At 42.0% G+C, this 23,674-nt stretch overlaps 1 protein-coding gene and 1 long non-coding RNA gene across 5 annotated transcripts in view; one reads left to right on the top strand and one right to left on the bottom strand.

Annotated features, from left to right (window-relative positions):
* Positions 1-1,975: 1,975 nt before the first annotated feature.
* LOC137373679 (uncharacterized) lies at positions 1,976-21,041 on the bottom strand. The gene is made up of 3 exons (XR_010975670.1): positions 20,374-21,041; positions 15,043-15,141; positions 1,976-3,728 (listed from the first exon to the last, which is right to left on the bottom strand). It is a non-coding gene; the product is annotated as an uncharacterized lncRNA (long non-coding RNA).
* Positions 20,977-23,674, top strand: part of LOC137373671 (AF4/FMR2 family member 1-like) — a 187,243-nt gene continuing 184,545 nt past the window's right edge. For 2 of the 4 annotated variants that reach the window (XM_068038816.1, XM_068038826.1), the window contains exon 1: positions 20,977-21,543. In XM_068038816.1, coding sequence (XP_067894917.1) covers positions 21,527-21,543 — 17 coding nt within the window. In that variant the 5' untranslated portion in view covers positions 20,977-21,526. The remainder of the gene's footprint in view (positions 21,544-23,674) is intronic. The other 2 variants (XM_068038805.1, XM_068038796.1) reach the window with 1 other exon arrangement.

Genomic DNA, 23,674 nt, shown 5'->3' with positions numbered 1-23,674 from the left:
AACTGTCCGGCCATCTCTGACAAAATTCACCAGTGGCGCAAACACGCCTGGTTTTCACAATGCCGTGTTCACACACCATTTCGCAATCCAATCCAACTCACTGCCTGTCGTCCAGGATGCAAGATAATTCCACTCGTGAGCGTCTCAGTAAGGATTCTGGTCAAGGAAATAGAAAATTTCTTGCCCTGTTCGCACAGGTTCCAGTTCCCCTGCAGAGGGCGCCAGGCTGCTTTGAATTTCTAATAATGGCACGTTCCAATGCAAAAGCCCACAAAAAGTCTGAGCAAAAGTGTAACAATGCAGAGAAATGTGAAGTGATTCATTTTGGTAGGAAGAGCATGGAAAGACAATATAAAATAAAAGGTACAATTCTAAAGGGGGTGCAAGAGCAGAGGGACCTGGGTGTATATGTGCATAAGTCATTGAAGGTGGCAGGACAGGTTGAGAGCAGTTAATAAAGCATTCAGTATCCTGGGCTTTATTAATAGGGGCATAGAGTACAAGAGCAAGGAAGTTACGTTGAACTTATATAAGACACTAGTTCGGCCTCAACTGGAGTATTGCGTCCGATTCTGGGCACTGCACTTTAAGAAAGATGTGAAGGTATTAGAGAGGGTGCAGAAAAGATTCACGACAATGGTTCCAGGGATGAGAAATTTCAGTTATGAAGATAGATAGGAGAAGTTAGGACCGTGTTCCTTGGAAAAAAGACTGAGAGGTGGTTTGATAGAGGTATTCATCATGAGGGGTCTGGACAGAGTAGATCGAGAGAAACTGTTCCCACTCATGAAAGGATCGAGAACGAGAGGGCACAGATTTAAAGTATTTGATAACAGAAGCAAAAGCAACATGAGGAAAAACCTTTTCACGCAGCGAGTGGTTAAGGTCTGGAATGTGCTGCCTGAGAATGTGGTGGAGGCAGGTTCAACTGAAGCATTCAAAAGGGAATTTGTCTTTTAGATGAAAAGGAAGAATGTGTAGGGTTACGGGGAGAAGGCGGTGAAATGGCACTCAATGAATTGCTCTTTCGGAGAGCTGGTGCAGACACGATAGGCTCAATGGCCTCTTTTGCTGTAACAATTCTGTGAAGAAGCTGATAACCATCCAGGACAAAGCCATCTGCCTAATCAGCAACCTATTCAACACTTTAAACTTCCACTTCCTCCATCTCCGGTGAACCGTGGCTGCAGTGTGTACGATTCACCGGATGCACTGCAGCAACTCAACAGCATATCTCAAACTCACAATCTTCACCACCTGGAAGTACAATAGAACAGCAGGTGCAGGGGAACACCATTGCCACCAAGTCACACACCAATCTGATATGTATCACCATTCCTTCATCTTTACTTGGTCAAAATCCTGGAACATTCCCCCTAACAGGAGTGTGGGAGCACCTTCACCATATGGACTACAGTGATTCAAGAAAAAAGGCTCACTACCACTTTCTCAAGGGCAACTGGGAATGGGCAGTTAATGCTGGCCTTTGCTAGCCATGTCCCTATCCCAAGAATCAATAAAAGAAAATACATAATTATATGACTGTTATTTATCTATTGACTCAACTTTTGTTTATTAAGTCTTAATTTTTTTAACTTAAAATAGCAAGACTTTATGAAAAGTCTAGTAGCTAAAATCAATTATGATATGGTTTTCTGTCATTTTTCTGGGCGCATTACAAGGACAGACATTCTTGAAGATATAGGAAGCTGGAATTCACCCATGTGAGAAACAAGTAAGTACTTGAATCAGCTGATCGCTTACATTTTCCAGCAGGCCATCACTGAACAGACACCAGTAGGAGGAACCCTAGCTAACTTATTTGTTCCCAGCCCAGGGTCACTGAAGACAACTAAACACCCCAGCCACTATCCTGGCTAAGATCAGTCAACAGAGCACAGGTCAGAGATCAAATTTGGGACTTGGTCTGCATGCATCAGTAACAAACAAACCATTTAACTACTGAGCCAGTATCAGAATTTATTTCATAGTTCAGTTCCAAATTGAGAGTGGTATTTTTCTGTTGGCAATAACTGGGAGGAAATCATTAATAAGCCCAGATATTTAAAGAACAGATGGGGTTGGGTAAACAACCATATTCTATTTGAGCTATTTTATACATGAAAAAGGTTTAGGATAGTTGCAAAAATATAAAAAGAACAATCTCATCTAGAACTTCCAGGTTACAGATTTGCAAGAGAACTGTGTAACGTTTATTAAGGATTTGACAATATAGCTACAGTGCCACTTGATTGCCTTGAGGAAGGATGTCCAACCATTTGGATCTGGAGATCTGTAGGTTGCAAATAATTTCACAATAATGCGATCCCACTCATTCATTTTCTGCTCATCCTCTCCTTCCTTTGGCACTATAATCTCCTTTCCTGAAGCCTTATTCTTTCATTCTCCTTGTTTATATACAATTCTGATTGTGGTGGGAGAAACGCACCGTTGATTCAGTCCTGTCCCTCCACAAATCGCCTAACATATCATTTTAAACTTTCCAAATTAAAGAAAGACCCAGTCAAATTGTACCATCTATTAACCCCCGAATGAGGCTAACCAAACCAGGTGTCTTTAAATCAACAAATTGAAACGGTTTAATGAGAAAAACTAAATTCTTAAACACTACGAAGATATAAACAACATTTAAAATAGCTAAAATTAGTGTCCTTGCATATTTACACTCCTGCCGAAGTGAAATCTTCCAATGTGGAATTGTCCAAGTTTGCTTGAAGTCCTCACAGCCGTTCGATAGGGGGAAAAAAAGGTTCTTCAACAGTAGAACAGTCCGTTGTCTAATTCAGCAGTTGAATTCAGGGTAGGCGGTGGCATAGTGGTATTATCACTCGACTAGTAACCTAGAAACCCAGGGTATTTCTCTGGGGACATGGGTTTGAATCCCACAACAGAGGTGGAATTTGAATTTAATTAATAAAAAAATAAATCTGGAATTAAAAAGCTAGTCTAATGATCGCCATGAAACCATTGTTGATTGTTGTAAAAACCCATCTGGTTCACTAATGTCCTTTAGGGAAGGAAATCTGCTGTCCTTATCTGGTCTGGCCTACATGTGACTCCAGACCCACAGCAATGTGGTTAATTCTTACATGCCCTCTGAAATGGTCTAGCAAGCCACTCAGTTGTATCTAACCGCTACAAAGTCTATAAAAAGGAATGAAACCAGACGGACCACCCGGCATCGACCTAGGCACCGGAAACGGCAAACCCAGCCCTGTCGACCCTGCAAAGTCATGGCCAGTGACGCCCACATCCCATGAATGAATAAAAAAAAATTGATGCTCTTGTTTTCCAGTGATGAATTTTAACAATTACAGTTCAGTAGTTAAAGGAATTGGTTATTTTCTTTTAAGAAATTATTCTGGCTTCACATCAGTACTCTGAGTGTATAATAAATAAGGTTTAAATAAACCAAGAGAGAGCTCTCACTTCCTTCAGTATATGCTGGTCCAGCTGTCTGTCTGTGTCTGTGTCCAAAAGACAGTTTTTAGCTAGTTTTTCAAAAAGCAATCGGCAACATTGTATCTTTGTCCTTGTTCTCTGAATGGCCGTATCCCGGGGCAACCAGAAAGCACTCTTTGAATCACAGTCGCTGAGTGGCTGTATCCCGGGGCAACGAGAATGCATTCTTTGATTCAGTCTCTGGAGCTTGTTGTCTTCAAGCAGAACTGCTCCTTTTCCAAACTTAAAGGCACACCACATTCTTCCTAGGAAAATAAACTACAGGATCATAACACTAGCAATTTAGATTTTTATTTCAGATTTCCAGAACTTACAATATTTTGCTTTTTGTTTCATCCTACAATGAGATATTCCTTCTGATTGTAATTCATGAGTAACCTAATTCACAAAAAAAATTTCTTGAGAAAAGTATGTCCAGTAATAAAACAAATAATATAACATTTTTCCCATGTCAATTATTATCTGTTTGGATGGCTAATCTGAGAGATTAATACAGAACTCATTCAAAGATAACAGAAAAATATTGAATTTAAGGCACAGAAAGAAGCCATTCAGCCTATGTGCCTGTACCTATGCTAACTCTTGAATATCAACTCAACTAAACAATACCATATAATTATATTTGCCATTGAGAGATGTCAGCTTTCATACTAGTTAATTTTCAAGGGAAACAGCTATTGTCTTTAAAAAAGACAATTGAAGTTTGTTTTACAAAGAATAGAAAATGAGAAGCCTCACAGTCCAAGGCCCATAGTAGTGACATTATTTAGTTGCTACAGCTGGTAAATTTCCACATTATAGTAATGGTATAGTAAAGCAAAGCAAAATGCTGATATTATTGCTGGTCATGGTCTTAATATAAATTTAATATTTAGGAGTAAAATATGAACTCTTTGAAAAATACACCAAATCATCAGTGTGCATAGCAAAAGCCTTGCGTTGTCACAATGTTACCAAGCTGAACAGTTTGGAGACAGTAAAGGTCAGACATTATGTGCACAGGAAAGTGCACACCTTAAAGCATATATTAACAGCAAAACAAAATGCATGCAAGATGAATAACGAGGGATAATGAAAATCAGAGTTGAAAATGAACTAGAAAATAAAAGACAAATCATTAACAAAGACAAGGAATAAACTAAAGCAATATTAAAAATGAAAATATTTGTTACCTTTCTATTAGAGAAAATATAGAAAGAAAATGATAGATGTACAGAGAAAAAAATGGAAGAGACTGCATTTATAATTTTCTGGGACTAATCCAATTTGTATTAAACATAGTTGATACATGATCCTATCTACATTTAGATTTGTTCAGGCAAGTACTTGAGACATTTAGTCAAAGTGAGTCGTGGACCTACAAGAGATCTTTAAAAAGCACCAGCTCTACAAAGGCTGTATTGATTTCATTCCATTCTACAAAATGGCTGATTGCCCCAATGATATAGTTTAGATATAGACCATAGATAAATGTTGCTATCATTCTGCTGCTGTTTACTTTCTTCTACCAACTTACTGATAATAGGACATATTTAGATATTGATACAATAGGGAATGGACATGTTATTTACATACTATAATACCCAAATTGTGTGCACTCTACAGGTAAAGACTTGTTACCACCATGGGTGTTGTACATGTACATATTTACCAGCAGAAAACAGTGAGAAGGATTGTACAGCCAATGAGCTGAACATAGCTTTATTTATTTTACAGTGACAGGCTCAAGGTTGTCACTTTTTCACAAAATCAGGCTGTCTTTATGTGCATTTATATTACACAGAACTGCTTCAAACGGAAGTAGTTCTGTTTTTCTTGGTTGCAGATGCTGCGGAATTTGTCCCAATTACATTTCAGGGCAGATTTGAAATAAACAGCAGCAATAGAAAAACAATTGTGCATCTGTAATGCTGTGGATGTGGCATTTATTAAAACTATGATTCAGACCTTTGTTTGAGACTTCTCCACGACCTGATAAAGCACTTTATAAAAGTAAATAATTTTTAATGGGCTGGCTTAATACTCAGCCACCCGTGGCCCAAAAATATGGCTGCAGTAAATGACAGCTGTTTGTGTTACTGCGCAAATCTGTTGCCAAGAGAAAAATAGCACCTCTTTGAAATGGACTATATGTATCAGATTTATTAAAAAGTAAACAGAAGCATAAAATCAATAAAATTAATTTCATTTGGTTACAAAATTTCTAACACCTTCTCGAATACAAAAGCAACAAACAATGCAACACTTCATTACTGATGAAAGGTCACTGACCTGAAACATTAACTCTGCTTCTCTTTCCACAGATGCTGCCAGACCTGCTGAGTATTTCCAGCACTTTGTTTTTATTTCAGATTTCCAGCATCTGCAATATTTCGCTTTTATTACTACAACACTTTATTTATTAACTCTCTTAATGCTAAGCCTGAAACAGCTTCTGTACCATAAAACTTATGCATGAGGTTTTTACCTAACTACTATGGAGTCTTAAGGTACTCATCCATAACTGATGAATTCAAAATAACTAATGAAATGGGGAAAGGAGATCCTGTTTATGCTTCAGAATTAGTAGCTTCTGGTTGCTGAACTGTTCATCAAGAGAACATACAATTGCAGCAAGACTTCTTTACTCCTGTACCCAAATCCTCTTGCAATAAAGGTCAAAATACCATTTGCCTTCCCAATTGCTTGCTGCACCTGCATGTTAGGTTTCAGTGACTCATGAACAAGGACACCCAGGACTCTTTGGACATCAATACTTCCCAATCTCTCCCCATTTAAGAAATATTCTGCGTTTCTGTTTCTCCAATCAAAGTGGACAACTTCACATTTTTCCACATTATATTCCATCTGCCATGTTCTTTCCCACTCACTTAGCCTGTCTAAAGAGTGGATACAAGAGCAGGTCAGAGGCGAGGAATCCTGCAGTGAGTAACTCACCTCCCCAAAGCCTGTCCACCATCTACAAGGCACAAGTCAGGAGTGTGATGGAATACTCTCCACTTGCCGGGATGCGTACAGCTCCAACAACACTCAAAAAGCTCGACACCATTCAGGACAAAGCAGCCCGCTTAATTGGCACCCCATCTACAAATATTCACTCCCTCCACCACTGACACACAGTGGTAGCAGTGTGTACTATCTACAAGATGCACTGCAGCAATGCACCAAGGCTCCAGAGACAGCACCTTCCAAACATGCGACCTTTACCACCTAGAAGGACAAGGGCAGCAGATTCATGGGAACATTACCACCTGCAGGTTCCCCTCCAAGCCACACACCATCCTGACTTGGAACTATATCGCCGTTCCTTCACTGTCGCTGGTCAAAATCTTGGAACTCCCTTCCTAATATCACTCCAGGTGCACCTGCCCCACATGGACTGCAGCGGTTCAAGAAGGCTGCTCACCATCACCTTCTCAAGGGCAATTAGGGTTGGGCAATAAATGCTGGCCTAGCCAGCAACGCCCACATCCCATGTTCGAATAAAAACAATCCCCTTGTGGCCTCTTTGCATCCGCTTCACAACTTTCATTCTCACCTACAGAATGTGATTGTGTTCTCACCCAGAGACATGAAGCCCACAGTAACACTAATTTAAAGTGATCAATCTCGCAGATTACTGAAAAATAACTTTGAGTTGGATTTTAACAGACTTACTAAAAACAATGACCTACATTTTCTTTCAGTAAGTTAATTAATAGGCCAGAGGAAATGTAGACTTTAGATTCCTGTCATTGCTGAGGAAAAGAGTTTTTTTTGGTTAACTATTTTTCTGCCCCATTGAAATGTTTTTACCATCAGATCCAAGTTTAAATCAGAATTTCAGTAACTTGTGCTTAAGGATTCCATAAGAACTTTTAGATTAACTGCTCAGTTCTTGCAATTATTTTCCAGCCTAGCACGAAGTCAAGAGGACTGTCTACCATATGTGATCCTTCCATATCACAAACACCAACTGCCTAGCTGTGCTGCTATCAGACAGAACTATCATTGCGGCTCTGTTACTACTGCAGCTCTGTTTATTTATTTATTTACAGATACAGCACTGAAACAGGCCCTTCGGCCCACCCAGTCTGTGCTGACCATCAACCACCCATTTATACTAATCCTACATTAATCCCATTACCCTGTCACACCTCCACCTTCCCTCAATTCCCCTACCACGTACCTACACTAGGGGCAATTTACAATGGCCAATTTACCTGTCAACCTGCAAGTCTTTGGCTGCGGGAAGAAACCGGAGCACCCAGCGGAAACCCACATGGTCACCGGGAGAACTTGCAAACTCCGCACAGGCAGTACCCAGAACCAAACCCAGGTCACTGGAGCTGTGAGGCTGCGGTGCTAACCACTGTGCCACTGTCCCGCCCCTTTCTTATTTTTTGTTAGCATGTGTTCAAACTCACTCCACTAACACTGCTTTAAGGATTTATGGAAATCTACTCTTTGTGAGCTTTCGAATTAGTTGCATGAACCCTTGTGACTGTCAGTAAATATACCAGTGAGTTCATGAATCCCAGTTCACCCCTGGTCTGTGTTGAGTTTACTGATTTCAATTGAGATGTTACAAGGGTATGACAATTGGAGTCAATGACTCCAGGCTACTGAGAAAGTAAATCATCAGCCAGGATTTCTGTTCCCGAATACCAGTGACAGCTATAATTCAGAGTCTTTCCCAATCCCCAACACCTTTCCTTGTGCAAACAACTTGATAACAATTTCTGTCAGCAGACAGCATCACCTGCGAACAGGAGTCACAGCTTTATTCTCTGCTGTATTAAGTTAGTAGGGACGCACTAAAGCTTGGGGCAGCCGCTGCAAAGGCTCAATGGGGAAAGACCACTGTGTAAGGTCCCCCCACCAAGCTGAACTGAGGGGCTGGATCCAAGGGAAACCCCTCGAACTGTATCGGGAAAATATTCATTTGCTGTAAAATGTAAAAATGTATCTGGCACGACAAATGAAATGGAAGGGTGGTGAGGCAACTCATGATTGTATTGAAGGAAACTGATCTCCCTTGCACGGTTTGTATTTTTTGACTTGGTGCTGTTTGAAACTGTTTGGTAATGTATTTTTTGACAGATTTTTATGAATAAAGTATATTTTGGAAAAAAAAAGTAGAGGCCAAATTTCACAATTCACCCTGGTCATGGTAAAGTGAAGAATATGCAAGATGTCCACTACATCCCCTGTTTATTCAGACAACACCACAAAGCACTACACTGTTAGATTCCTTTTTGTTGGCAGAATTTCAGAACAACTTTATTTAAAATAAACTGATTATTCACAGAATCAAAAAAGGCACAATACTAAAAAGCACAATACTTAACATGAGAAAACCAACTTGTTCACTAATGTCTTTCAGTGAAGGGATCTGCCTTCCCTACCTAGTCTCGTCTACACATGGCACCAGTCTCATACTACATTATTGACTCAATGCACTGAGGGCAACCAGGATACTGCCTTGTTCGTGTCACTCACAGCCCACAACTCACATTTATATCGCACTTTTAACGTAGCAAAACATCCCAAGGTTTCACAGAGGCATATTCAGACAAAAATGGACGAGGAATCAAGGAAAGAGATATTACGAAGAATGACAAGAGTTTGGTCAAAGAGGAGGGTTTTAACAAGGACTCCAGCAGCTCGAGAAGGCCCATCACCCAACTGGAGCAGCTAGGGATGGGCTTTGCCAGCATTGTCCACAACTCAAGAACATTTTTTTTTTTTTTAAAACACCATAACTTCACAGCTCACTACAAAAGAAATTTTCCATAAAGGAGGAAGGGCAATGTAAGGATCAAGCCAGGAGCAAAGTTCTGCAGATGCTGGAAATCTGAAATCGGAACAGAAAATACTGGAAACACTCAGCAAGTCTGGCAGCATCTGTGGAGGGAGAACAGCGTTAACGCTCCAGGTCGGGTGACCCTTCATCAGAACTTTTGACATTTTGACAAAGCTTTACCGACATGAAATATTAACTGTTTCTCTCTCCACAGATGGTACCAGACTTGCTGAGTAATTCCAGCATTTTCTGTTTTTATTACAGTTCAGGATTTGTATCATGCCAAAATTAACGTGTACTGCAAAATGAATTTTGCATTTTTTAAAACCATGCTGCAAGTATTACATGATTCAATCCACAGTCGTTCAGTTTACAGAGATATTTAACCTTTTAGTTTGTACCTTTAAAAGGAAATGGAGGAAAGGATGCAACTTTAAACTTTTGTATCTTAATATGAGTAAATCCTGAAAAAAAATGAACATGCCTTTGTATGAAATCAACCTCCCCTTCTTTCCTGTTCTGAAGGCAACAAATAGTCTGCATTTTACAATATAAAAGGAAACATTCAGCCCACCATGCCTGTGCTGGCCCTCAGAAGGAGCAATATAATTAATCCAATTACTCTGTCCTTTCCCCATACCCTTTTAAGAATATAAGAACTAGGAGCAGGAGTAGGCAATTCAGCCCCTCGAGCCTGCTCCGCTATTCAATACGATCATGGCTGATCTCATCTCAGCCTCAACTCCACTTTCCTGCTTGTTCGCTATAACCCTTCAACCCATTACTAATTAAAAATCTGTCTATCTCCTCCTTAAATTTACTCAATATCCCGCATCCACCGCACTCTGGGATAGTGAATTCCACAGACTCATGACCCTTTGAGAGAAGTAATTTCTCCTCATCTCTGTTTTAAATCTGCTACCCCTTATCCTTAAACTAAGAACTCTTGCTCTAGATTGCCCCACAAGAGGAAACATCCTATGTCTACTTTGTCAATCCCCTTAATCATCTTATACACCTCAATTAGATCTCCACTCATTCTTCTAAACTCTAGAGAGTAAAGGCCTAAACTGCTTAATCTCTCTCCATAAGATAAACCCCTCATCTCTGGAATCAATCTAGTGAACCCCCTCTGAACTGCCTCCAATGCAACTACATCCTTCTTCAAGTAAGGGGACCAAAACTGTCCGCAATACTCCAGGTGCGGTCTCACTAATGCCTTGTACAGTTGCAGCAACAGTTCCCTACATTTATACTCTATTCCTTTCGCAATAAATGCCAAAGTTCCATTTGCCTTCCTTATTACCTGCTGTACCGGCATACTAGTTTTCTGCAATTCATGCACGAAAATGTTGTTTTTCAAATATTTATACATTTCCCCTGTTGCTAGTAGGGAATTCCATATTCTAACAACCACTTTGCATAAGAGCTTTCTCTAAACCTTACTGTTAGCTGTTGATCTTAAACTTATGCTTTCTAGCTGCTGACTCACCAACTACTGGAAATAATTTTTCTCCAGTCAAAACCTCTTCTTCAGCATAGTTCCAACACCACTTCAATTTTTGCATGCAAATGAATATTTGCAGGCAATTTAAATATGTAGCCATCACAGCTAAGTTTGATCATATCATATCACCCAGCATTGCCACACACGCACTTCCCAGCAGTAGCCAGTGGATAATGATCAGGAGTGGCTCCCTGGCAAACATTTCCCGTCTGGTTAAAGACACTGAGGCCAACTAACTTCTCCTCAGCTTTCTATCTGCCCTAGCAGAGATCAGCTAATTCAGGATATTTAATAATTATAATAATTCAGGAATACTACAGCATGCTTTAGAAATTGAATCTGGTCTGTATTTCTCGGTATGTGTGTGTGGAAGTGGAAGACATTGGTATGGTTCTTAATGAGTATTTTGCACCTTTTTCATAAAAGGAAGGATTGTACAGACATTGCAATTAGGGACGAGGTGTGTGAAATATTAGATTAAACTAACATAGTGAGAGAAGAAGAATTAAGGGGTTTGAAAACTTGGACGAAATGTATGCTGGGCTGTTATGGGAAGCAAGGGAAGAAATAGTGGAGGCTCTGACCATCATCTTCTGATCCTGTCTGGCTACAGGTGTGGTCCCAGAGGACAGGAGGACTGCGAATGTTCTACCATTGTTTAAAACGGGAGAAAGAGATAGACTGAGTAATTACAGGGCAGTCAGCCTAACTTTGGTGATGGGAAAATTATTGGAAAAAATTCTGAGGGACAGAATAAATCTTCATTTAGAAAGACACAGATTAATCAAAGCTGGTCAACAGAGATTTGTTAAGGGAAGGTTGTGTCTGACTAACATGTTTGAACTTTTTGAGGAGGTAACGAGAACGGTTGATGAAGGTTGTGCATTTGTTGTAGTCTGTATGGATTGAGCAAGGTTTTTGATAAGGTCCCAAATGGCAGACTGGTCACTAAAGTTAAAGCCTATGGGATCCAAAGCAAAGTGGCAAGTTGGATCCAAAATTATCTCAGAGGCAAAAAGCAAAGGGTAATGGTCAATGTGACTAGCAGACTGTTTCCAGTGGGGTTCCACCTCAGTAGTTGGTTGTGGTATACATCAATGATTTGGCCTTGAATGTAGGAGATATGATTAAGAAGTTTACAGAAAATACAAAAATTGGCCAAGTGGTTAATAATGAAGAAGAAAGCTGCAGACAGCAGGAAGATATCATTGGACTAGTCAGATGGGCAGAACAGTGGCAAATGGAGTTCAATCTGGAGAAATGTGAGATAATGCATTTTTAGAAAGCTAACAAGGGACGGGAATGCACAATAAATAGTAGGATACTGATAAGTGTAGAGGAACAGAGGGACCTTAGAGTGCATGCCCACAAATCCCTGAAGATGGCTGGGCAAGTAGATAAGGTGGTCAAAAAGGCATATGGGATACTTGCCTTTATTAGCTGAAGCATAGAATATAAGAGCTGGGAAGTTATGCTGAAACTACAGGGGGGAACTTTATGCTCTCCCCCGCATCAGGTGTGGAGATGGGAAGAACATGGCGAGGCTGGTCCCCACCACCTTCTTGCCTCCACCTAAATTAAGTCCGGGGCGGGAATGCCTGTGAATGGCCTTCCCGCCAATTGAGGCCCTTAAATAGGCAACTAATGCCCAATTAAGGGTCTTATCCTGCCACCACCAGAATTAGCCCAGTGGCGGGCAGGTCTGTCACCGCACAGGAAGCACAGCAAGAAAAACCATGCAGGTTGCTTACCGGCTCTGGGTTGGGGAGTCTTTCATTAAAAAGCATGTAGTGCCTGAACGAGGGACCCAGCATTGGGAAGGAGGTGGACCTACTGAGAGCCACCCCCTCGCCCTTGCTGTGACCCCCCCCAAGAAACCCCTCCCCCTGACTTACCTGTGGCTGGATCCCTCAACAATCCATGGCTACCGATGAGTCCAGTATCAGCAGTAGTCACCGCCTCCGTGGTGGCGCTGCTCAGTTAAAGAGCTGCTGGCCTCTGATTGGCCAGCAGCTCTCAGCAGGCGAGACTTCCACCACTGGGGTCCTTGATCCTGGGGAAGGCCTGCCACTGTCCACCTAAGTGCCTAATTGACCCTTGATCCAGTGGGCCTTCTCCAGAGTAGGCGACACAGGGCTCTTGCCGGGGGTTGAGGACTCCATTGCCTGGATAAAATCCAGGCCCATATAAAACTCTAGTTAGGCCATAGCTGGAGGACTGCATTCAGTTCCGGTCACCACACTACAGAAAAGATGTGATTGCACTGGAGAGAGTACAGAGGAGATTTACAAGGATAATGCCTGGACTGGAGAATTTTAGTTATGACGAATATTGGATAGACTAGGGTTGCATTCTTTGGAACAGAGGAGGCTGAGGGGAGACCTAATTGAAGTGTATAAAATTATGAGCGGTCTAGATAGAGTGGATGGGAAGACCCTATTCCCCTTGGTTGAGAGGTCCATAACCAGAGGGCATAGATTTAAGGTAAGAGGTAGGAGGGTTAGAGGGGAATTTTTTTTTCAGTCAGAAGCTGGTGAGGATCTGGAACTCACTGCCTGCCAGGGTGGTAGAGGCAACAACCCTCATCACATTTAAAAAGTACTTGGCTATGCACTTGATGTGCTGTAACCTACAAGGCTACAGACCAAGAACTGGAAAGTGGCATTTGGCTGGATGGCTACTTGTCAGCCAGCACAGATATGATGGCAGAATGTCCTCCTTCCATACTGTAAATTTTTGTGATAGTATGGGCAGGATTTTATTCTGCCCTTGGAGATGGGCATGGAGGCAGATTGGAAGTCAAACAAAATAGCAAAGGGTGCTGTTCCCGATGTTGCCCGGCCCCCCCACCCCCCTACCATTTTGTCTGTGGCGGGGAAGGCCAAGGTTGGTAAACCTGCCTCCACTCTGATTTTACTGAAGGCAGAGGGGCCAGCTACCACATGGAGACCCAGCATGGTCAGGGGATGTTCCCTCCTTTATGGGCAATCCAGACCCCTGGAGGACATCCCCAGCAGCGATGCCCCCTCCCGGAAAAACCCCACCCTCATTAACAGCATCCGCCGCCCCCAACCCCCCCACCCCGTCACCAGGGCCTGCCTGAATGGCCCCAACAACCCCAATCTTACCTACCTGTCCCAGGGACTCCTCCTTCTCCAGTACTGCATGGCCTCCTACAGTACCAGCATGGTCACTGCTCCTGGTGGCACTGCCAGCACTGTAGAAGTGCCAGCCTTTCAATTGGCCAGTAGTTCTGGAGGCAGGCGCTCATCCCTTAAAGGGACGGCGTCATTGATGGCGGACAGTTAATTGGCTGCCTGCCGTTAAATAGCAATGGGGGTTCGACAGAGGACTGTGGTGGGTTCTCCTCTACCAAACCCTCCCCCCCAACCTTCTGGCCCATTGCCAGAATCTCGTCGCCGGAATAAAATCCAGCCCTATGTATCACACAATGTACATGCATTAACTGAGCCATCAAGAGAGCACTGTTACAGTAATATAAAACGGTATTAATGGGTTGTAGATGGAAAGATTATCCTTCTTCACAAAAAATGTCCTCACATTGTAACTCAAGATCGCTAACAAAAAAAATACTGGCAGGCAAATTAAAACTACAGGAAATCTGACCTAGTTTTCCTTACAAGCCAGTCAGGACTAGCTCTGTTTTGAAGCTGCAAGAGCTTTTTCGTTCTCTCTCCACCCAAAACAAGGCAAGTCAAAACCACACCTTTTCCAGAACTTTGTTTTAATAACAACTGTATTTGTCAATATTGATTATAAATTAGTGAAATTTAAACAAATCTTGTTTTTTATCTTACATGCCTCTTCCGCGACGGTTTTAAATTTTAAAAGGATTTCATTCTTTAGGGCATCCATTCCACAAATAATTCTGTGTAACCAAATCTAGGTGCAGAAGATACTGAAGGATCCCAACAAAAAGGTTACCCTCTACCCCACCTCACCCCCTTCTCATGCATATGCTGACTGACCTTCTGTATACTTCTCACATTTTCTGGTTTAATTCATATTTCCAGCACACAGCTGAATGTTATGTGTTATGAAATTGATTCTGTTTTCCATTAAAAATATTTAGAAAAGTAATTTGTAGTTAAACTGAATAAATGTTGGACCAGGTTTTTTTTTAAAGAAAACCATCAAGGGGGCACTGAAGGAACTGGTGGCAACAATGTTACTGGTTGTCATATGACTCAAGTTAAAGATAGAACAGAAACCCTGGTTACAGGGGCAGAGAATTGACAAGCATTACCTTGACTGGACAAGTCCAGTAGTGGCACAGCGCAGCTGGGATGAGCAGAATACTCAAGCTTTTTGGTTGTCAGTCAGTCAGTGTGTGTGGTTTTACCTTCTGGAGTAAACAGAGATAAAGTCAAGTCTGTTAAAGAGTAAAAGGAGAGAAGACCACAACCCATCTTTGTTTTCCAGCAAAACTCTAAAGTTCCTGTGAAGTTGACTGTGTCGATTCATCTCATCTCCTGTCTCTGAAGAAAGCCTCCTAAAATAATTCTCAATGCTGCCTAAAAAGAACAGTTCTAAAGATCCTAGTGACTTGTCTATGTGTACTCAGATGTTAGTCCGTATGCCAGTTTTTGGAACAACATATTTCATCTGCTGTTTTCTTCAAAAACGAGCAAGTAATCAACTCAAGTGCTTTTTGTATGTAACAGAGCTCTGATCAAAAAATCCCTTTTTATTTTTTCAGTTAACTGGTTTACATATGTGTGCGTGTGTGAGTGTGAGATGCTAAGGTTAAAAAAAAGGTGACTTTAAAATTTAATGTTGGGACTTAAAAATTTTAATCTGTGTGTTTACGTTTTACTTCATTACTAGTTAAGACGTTTTCTATACTAAACTGTTAATTTAGTTGTTCATTAAAGAAACCTGGCCAGTGTGTTCTATTCTGGAAAAAATAGAGTATGATTGACTGTATCGAAAGGTGGGAAAATTTAAAATAATATGTTGTGACCTGTGGGGAAGTGGGACTGAATTAACAGTGTACTCCTCCCGCCTCGGTTAAGAACAAAATTGAGGGTTGGATGAATAAGTACAAATAGATATATAATAAATGCCTTTATAACCTAAATTGGGACCTTAGAAAAGGTATGGCAAGGAAGGTAACTAGGTTATTATTTTTGTTGGTGTGAAGTTTTTGGGATTGGGACAATCTTCAAGCATCCCTCCCCCCTTATAGGAAGGATATCTACTGACAGTCTACAACAACCTGCACTTATAATAACATCGATAACATTGGAAAACATACCAAGGCGCTTCATAGAGCGGTGAGGGGAAAAGGAGAAGTTGTTCAAAATTATGAAGGGGTTCAATTGGGTGGAAGTGGAGAAACTATGGATGATTGCTGAACAAGAGTAAAGGTAACATAGCCATCATAGATCAAATAAAGAACTTTGAAGCAGTTTCTTTCCACAGTGGTGAGAATGTGGAACTTGTTGTCACATGGAGTGATTGAAGCAGATAGCATGACCCATTTAAGGGAGGCTTGATACATGCATGAAGAGAAGTGAATATGGAGTCAGGGTGACAAAAGGTAATTAGAATGTAAGGATGTTCATGTGGAGTTTAAACAGGATCAGCTGAGTCAAATTTCTATGCTGTAGATGCTATGTAATTCAAGTGAGGGGCAAGGCATCACTGCCAGTAAGCCAGCTTTCACTCAAAGCCAGAATATTAATATGATCAACAACAATGAGGTGCTGGATGGCAAGAGTATTCGCAAGTGAGTAGATAGTCTGAGGAAAAAGATGCAGCAATGTTGATAAAGAACCCAGAGAATAGTTGTGGGTGGAGAGAATGGAGTGGGAAAGAGGTTGGTAAAGTTAGCCCCAATGAGTGCACTAGTAGAAGTTCAGCAGAATAAAAGGAGGGTGCAGTGATGGATACCACAATCAGCCTGTTGGGAAATTCCAATTCAGGCAAAGAAGGCCGCCATGGGCTTATTCTAGGGATTCAATTCTGAGATGTCAATGGAAGAGAAGGAAGACTGAAGAATAGTAATATGTTGGGGTACGGCTCTGGAGGGGACAAAATACTTGACAGGTAGAGAGGAAAGGTCACATGGCTGGTGAGGGTATATGGGTGGAGAGAGGAGAATGATAGCGGAGAAGGATCAAAGACAATAGATAGAATGGGGTGAAATGGTAGACAAAATAAGCACATTTAAGGGCTCAAAAGAAGTTCTGTTTTATACAGACATGCAAAGATTAGATAAGGCATGTAGTGGTTGCAAACTGAGGATAGGGAGGAGACAATATGAAACAATCCAGAGTTAAAGTCTTCACAGTCAGGAGACTGTGGTGGAGTGAAGTCCATGTAGACATGGTGGGAGAGAGCTTGAAGCTGTTACCAAGCAATGAAAGAGAGGTGTCCAGGTTTGTAGTCAGTAGTGGGGAAGACATGGATCCAGCAGCCTTTCCAGAAGCACAGCATCATCTGAAATGCTGATGGAAGTTATCCAGTGAACTTAGAGATGTAGTGGAGCAGCTGGTTGACCAAGAGCCAGCAGAGATTGATCCTTGGGTCCAGCTGAGGGCTTCAGGTGCTAACAGTGCATACTAGCCGTTTGAGTGCACCAACAGAGGAACATGGAGCAGAGAGTGAAACCTAAGGGAGCAAGAGTAGTGAAGACTAGAAAGCTACCAGAGAGTGAAGGATAAATCAAGTCAGGAACATTTTCTGAGGAACAGCTTTGAGGCAGCAAGAAACACAAGCATGACTGGCCCAACCCAGTGAAGTGTGATGGAGAGGTTCTGATGGTACATTGGAGCCAGTCAACGGCTATGGGAAGCTAGCAGATAATGACAGGGTGGAGGACTGGACTACGTCCAGTTCTGGTCACCACACTTTAGAAAGGATGTGAGGATCCTTGAAAGGGTGCAGAGATTTATCAGTATGGTTCCAGGGATGAGGGAATTTAATTACAAGGTTAGGTTGGAGAAGCTGGGTTTGTTCTCCTTGGAACAAAGGAGATTGAGGGAGATTTGATAGAGGTGTACAAGATTATGACAGTTTGGATAGGGTAGACAAAGAAAAGCTGTTCCCATTAGCTGATGGTACAAGGACTAGCTAGGGGCCACAGATTTAAGGTTTTGGGCAAGAGAGGCAGGGGGGATGTGAGGAAGTGAGTGGTAATGACCTGGAACTCTCTGCTTATGAGGGCGTGGAAGCAGAGATGATGAATGATTTCAAAAGGTAACTGGCAGGGCATTTGACAGAAATACACTTGCAGGACTATGGGGATAGAGCAGGGGAATGGAGCTGATTGTACTGCTCTATAGAAAGCCGCCATGGACGCGATTGGCCAAATGGCCTCCTTCTGTATTGGGAGTGACTCCAGATGATTCAGCAGCACTGAAACCAGTTGGAGCAGATTAGAGCCAGCCCAAAAATCAGTGGTGATTCCCAGTAGAGGAGTAGAAACCAGTAGAAGCAAGCCAGGTAACACAGCAGAAGCAGTCTAGCAGAGAACATTCTCAGTGCTCGTCAGCAATTTGGAAATTATAATAGAGTTCAGAAGCCGGCGGAAAAATGGAATTCAGCCCAGGATCCAACACAGCAACAAAAGGAAAGCCAAGGAGCCAGTAGAGTAGAGGAAATTAGTCCATGAAATAACAGCACATCAGCAGGGAAACAAAAGATTAAAAAACAAAGACTGAAATGTCAGAAAATAGTCAGAGATACCCTGTTTGGATATCCTAGTCTTAGGAATGGCATGTTAATAGGTATCTTGAAATTTGGCAAATTTACCCTTGGGAGGAGTCAATGATAAACTTTTGAAAAGAGTTCTCTTAGGAGCTGAAATTGATTGGATAGTGCTAACGATGTACAAGGTCTACAGAAAGAGCATGAGGATCCAAATTGATTTTTCGTATGAATGGTCTCTTGGGGAAAGCTCAATGTTGGGGGCATCATTATAAATACATTCTTTTTGAGCACATTTTTGATGCTACCATAATAGAGCAAACACAGCAATTCTTTCCCTATACCCTCCTGTTGTTACGGTATAGTTCCTTGTTTCCAAAGGCAAGAATTTAAATGGCTTACTGGCATTACCCCCCCCGAGGTCAAATTTCACTCTCAAGAGTTCTGAATGAGCTGGAACACCAACTTTATCTGTGAATAACTTGTATGACTATATCTTCTCACATGTTTCTGTATTAAAACAGTGGGGTGAAAGTATCCTAGGTATCATGCAAATGATGATTTAAACAAACCTACTAGCTGTGGCTCTGAGTCAGAAAGTTGTGGGTTCAAGGTTCTATCCATGGGCTTAAGGACATAATACAAGCTGACATTCCAGTGCAGTACGAAGGAGATGTTCAACCGAGGCCCCATCTGCCGTCTCTGGTGGATGGAAAAGATCCCATGGCTCTATTCAATGAATAGCAGGAGAGTTCTCACCAGCTTTCCTGATCAATATTCATTCCTCAACCAACATCACCAAAACAGATTATCTGGTCATTAGCACATTGCTGTTTGTGGTATCTCGCTTTGTGCAAATTGACTGCTGCATTTCCTACATTACTACAGTGACTTTATTAGTTGTAAAGCACTTTGGCATGTCCTGAGGTTGTGATAGGTGCAATATAAATACAAGTCTTTCACTTATTTACGTGTCGATTCGGCTGTAGTCAGTAGCACAACACACACTCCAAAAAAAATTGATTTCTTTACAGCAATGCAAAGTATCAGTTGCTGCAATTTTGATGTCAGTGATTCCCTGCCCTCCTGCCACAATCCCCAGAGGTTATCATCACATGCATGTTGCCACAGTGACATTTTGCTATTGCAAGGCAGAACCCTTCCTCCTCTATTGACAAAGTGGCAGCAATCTTCACTTATGTTACTCTATTTTGCTTGCAAAGTATTCAATTTTTGGGCATACTGTCCTAATGAGCAAAGCTGGATCTGTGTGTGAGTAAATTACTTGCATGATATCTAGCATGCTTTCACTCCACTGTTTTCACATACAAGTAGATGAGGAGAAATATAATTAACATTTCATGTAATTAAAACACTGACTTTCAGTAATGGTTAAAGTAAGGCTGGATAGCTGAGTTGTTCTTTCAAAGAGCTGGTACGGACACGATGGACCAAATGGCCTCCCTCCATGCTGTAACCATTCTATGATTCTAGTGCAAGCAGTGTAGAGTTCAAATCCAGTCAACATGTACTCTGAGTAAGGATCCCACTTGAAATGAGTTTGGGCAGTCCTGCAGCTCCAACAGTGTCCTTGACTAAACTTTTAGTGTGCTTTGAGTGCAGGCTGGAGGTATGGAAAATAACATGTACTTATGTAGCACTTTGAACATAAACAACATTTAAAAGGTGTTTCATTGTCGTTAGACATTTGGAAAATGGGCACTGAGCCAGTAAATGGGAGATTAGGTGAAGTGCTCAAAAGCTTGGTCGAAAACAAGAGGCTCTTTCTACTGGTCCACCAGTTATAAAGGGGGCTGGAAAGTGGCTCTCAAGAGTTTGTTTGGGTACCACTTTTCCAAAATCCAAACATCAATCTAACAATGGCAGAGCTAGAGTCTAACGTTAACATTTAGCTACTTTATACCTGATTTGAGTCAGCCTAATGCTCCTCCCGGATATCTGAAACAGAAAACATCCATTGAACCCTAAAACACCACTAACATGCCTCAACACGATAAAGCAGTAAATCAAATATAACACAACAAGAAGGGAAAAATATTAGTGAACCCTTCCCTTCACAAATTCCCTGTCCCGCGCACAGCATTCGAACGCTGTTGGGCCCCTGCGTTCCAGTCCGAACGCTGCCCGGCCCCCACTCCGAACGCTGCCGGGCCTCCGCGTTCCAGTCCGAACGCTGCCCGGCCCCCACTCCGAACGCTGCCGGGCCTCCGCGTTCCAGTCCGAACGCTGCTGGGCCTCCGCGTTCCAGTCCGAACGCTGCCGAGCCCCCACTCCGAACGCTGCCGGGCCTCCGCGTTCCAGTCCGAACGCTGCCCGGCCCCCACTCCGAACGCTGCCGGGTCTCCGCGTTCCACTCCGAACGCTGCCCGGGCCCCCTCCCTCCGGTTCCAATCCGAACGCTTCTGGGTTCCAGGCCGGGGTTTATCCCTTGCGCTACCGGGCTGGCCCGGAGCGTGTGAACAGCTTCCGTGTATTGGACCTTACGCAGCCCCCAGAAACAGGGCAGCCAGTTCACCGGCATCCCTCTCCTTGCATTGTGATAGGTCCCTAAGAGCCACTGTTCAATGCTTGTCTGGCCACAAATAACATGTCCAAATAAGGAACCGAGCGGACTGCACCATTCCGCTGTCAGCCTGGTTTCCCTGCGCGAAGCAGAATTCACAGTGGGGATGGGGCTTAGTTTGAAAAGTGGATTATTTTATTTGCATCAGTTGTAGTAGCTGCAATCTGGATGGTGCTTGGTATATTTTAGAAGCAGGGCTACTGTTTCCCTCTGATCTCGGAGTGAATGGTTGCAGCTCCCTCTCTGCTGCCGAGTGCCCGGATGGTTATCAGCTGCAAACTGAGCCAAGGCTGAGCTGGGGACTGAGCCCTGCAAAGTGCAGCTAGCCTCTAGTGGGAGAATGTCCCAGGCCGGCTGGCAGCAGAGCCAGAGACACAGTAACTTCCTCCCCTCACTCTCAGCGACAGAGCGGGAGGGATGTGTGAAGAGTTAGGGGCGAACTTGCTTTAATGCTGATGGCAAGCCGCTGGCAGCTGCTTTTCCAAACGGCACCATGGCCACTCACTCCAGGTAAGTGGCAATGAGCTGTTTGTGTGGTGAATTTAGACTCGCCGCTCCTGGACATGTTGAAGTCAGTGACGTGGAGAAGTTTTAGGGCTTAGATTTATGCGTTTTAAAGTTGAGTGTTTGAAGCACCTCCCAAGGTCTGAAAGGAAAATGTTTGGCTGGCACATTCATTCACCACAGCCAAATCTGTTAAAAGTACTGAAACTGTCACTTGGACTGGAAACCTCGAGTGGCCCCCAGTAAAAAGAAATTCCATAGACGTGTGTTAATCTGATTTGGCAGAGGAAGAATCTACCAGAGTGAACATGACTGGGTTTAGTTTTCAATCACACGGTATTTTGATGAGTTACTTTTGGATTTTAAAACTATGTTGACACGTTAAGTCATAGTAACATCAGCTTTATCGTTTGTGAATGTATTTTAATATTGGAATCTCTGATTTAGTTTGTTAAATTAGGCTTGTACTTCATATTTCCAAAGATGAGCGCCACTTCTGTTATTTTTTCTATTTGTGTATTTCCTGACCTAAGAAATTGGGTGTTTATTGGGCATCTCTTTCAAGACATTTTATTTTGATAAAGGAATGCCATACTTTTTGTTATCATTGACTTGATTTTGTGAACTGTATCTGTTTTGTAGCCATATATTTCTAATACTTCAAAATCAATCCTGTGAGAAGTACTTCTTCAAACACTTGGTGTGAATTATACAGTCAAACTTAAGTTTTGTAGGCCTGATGAGAGGTAAATTTAAGAATGCTTGGTCCAATAGAATATGACTTTGGGTTACTGCTGAATTCCAAAGTATTGCATAACCCCCATCCTGTTCCTAGTTGTTGCAACTATCTGCTCCATGACTGCCTCACAACTTTTTGATAGTATAATTTTGCATTTCTTGTTTACACTTAAATGATGGATCTTGTCACTTTTTTTATCTTAATTCCAATGCTTTTCATTTGTTGCTTACTATTTTTGATATGCATGGACTGAGAACAGTTTCTCTTTAACATCCAAGCCTATTTTTTAAAGTCTTTAAAGGACTATAATTTTACTTGTTGACTTTTAATTGAATTTTTATGGTCATAAAGTGAGGAATGTCAGTGTCAGAGGATGAATTATTTTACTCTCAGCTTCAAAACTGCAGCATTTTCTCACTGACATTGTTTCACTCCGTTTTGCATGAAATTTGGCCAGTTTTCTGCCCAGAAGAATTGGGTTGAGACTATCCTAGCTCATTTTCCTTAGGATCCTTACTGTTGGCACAGAAAGGTGACTTTCCCATCAGTCTGGGCTGAATTCCAATCGGAGTTCCAGAAATGAAAGAACAGTTTTGTAACCCACAGTGCTACCCAGACCTCTTCATATTTGGGCTGGACTGTCGCTGCTCATTTAAGAGACTTACATATTTTTTGTCTTTTTCATTTGAGTACATTTTAATCCTTGTTCACTTCTTAAATATACCTGAAAGCATTTTTGATAATTTGAACTTGATATTCAAAAAGCAGAAATTATTAGAACAACGGATGTTGCATTGCAAGCATTAACTTGTATAACTACAAGTTTTCCTGATGCTTCAGTGACTAACTGCAGCATGGTCAGTGCTGGTGCTGAATTAGCTGCTTTCAACCAGGGCTGCAGTGTGGCTAAAATTGGTCTTTTGTGTCTCTGCAGCAAGAGGAAAAATCAGCTGGGGGTTGCAACTGCTGATCCTTATCTAGTGGCCCCTCCTGTAAAGTGAATGTCGGTGTGCACGGATGTCAGATAAAGACAAGATTGGACTCGGCTGTGCTTTTTGCTTCCCGCTTCCCAAAGTTGAATAACTCTCTGAATACTTGCTTCATGGCTCGTTGGAGCATAATCAGAGAGGAACTTTTTAAAAAAAAAAAAATTCTGAATGCTCAACACTAGCAGTAAAGAACTTAAAACTATGAATAATTCAACTTTTATCCATCTCCTTTTATGTACTTGTGTTGTCTTCTGTGGCTGCTGTTCGTGCTACTGTATTGACCTGGGCTATCCGGTTTGGTTTGCATTGTAAATATAGGCTCTGCTCTCCCTTTTTCCAAGAAGAAACTATTGCGCACAGTAATGACTGACAAACCAGTTAAACTTGGCCATTGAGTGGTAGCTGAACT

Source organism: Heterodontus francisci, chromosome 1 (genome assembly GCF_036365525.1).
Source record: "Heterodontus francisci isolate sHetFra1 chromosome 1, sHetFra1.hap1, whole genome shotgun sequence".
In the NCBI taxonomy this organism is placed as follows: domain Eukaryota; kingdom Metazoa; phylum Chordata; class Chondrichthyes; order Heterodontiformes; family Heterodontidae; genus Heterodontus; species Heterodontus francisci.
This window is presented reverse-complemented; position numbering and strand designations above follow the sequence as displayed.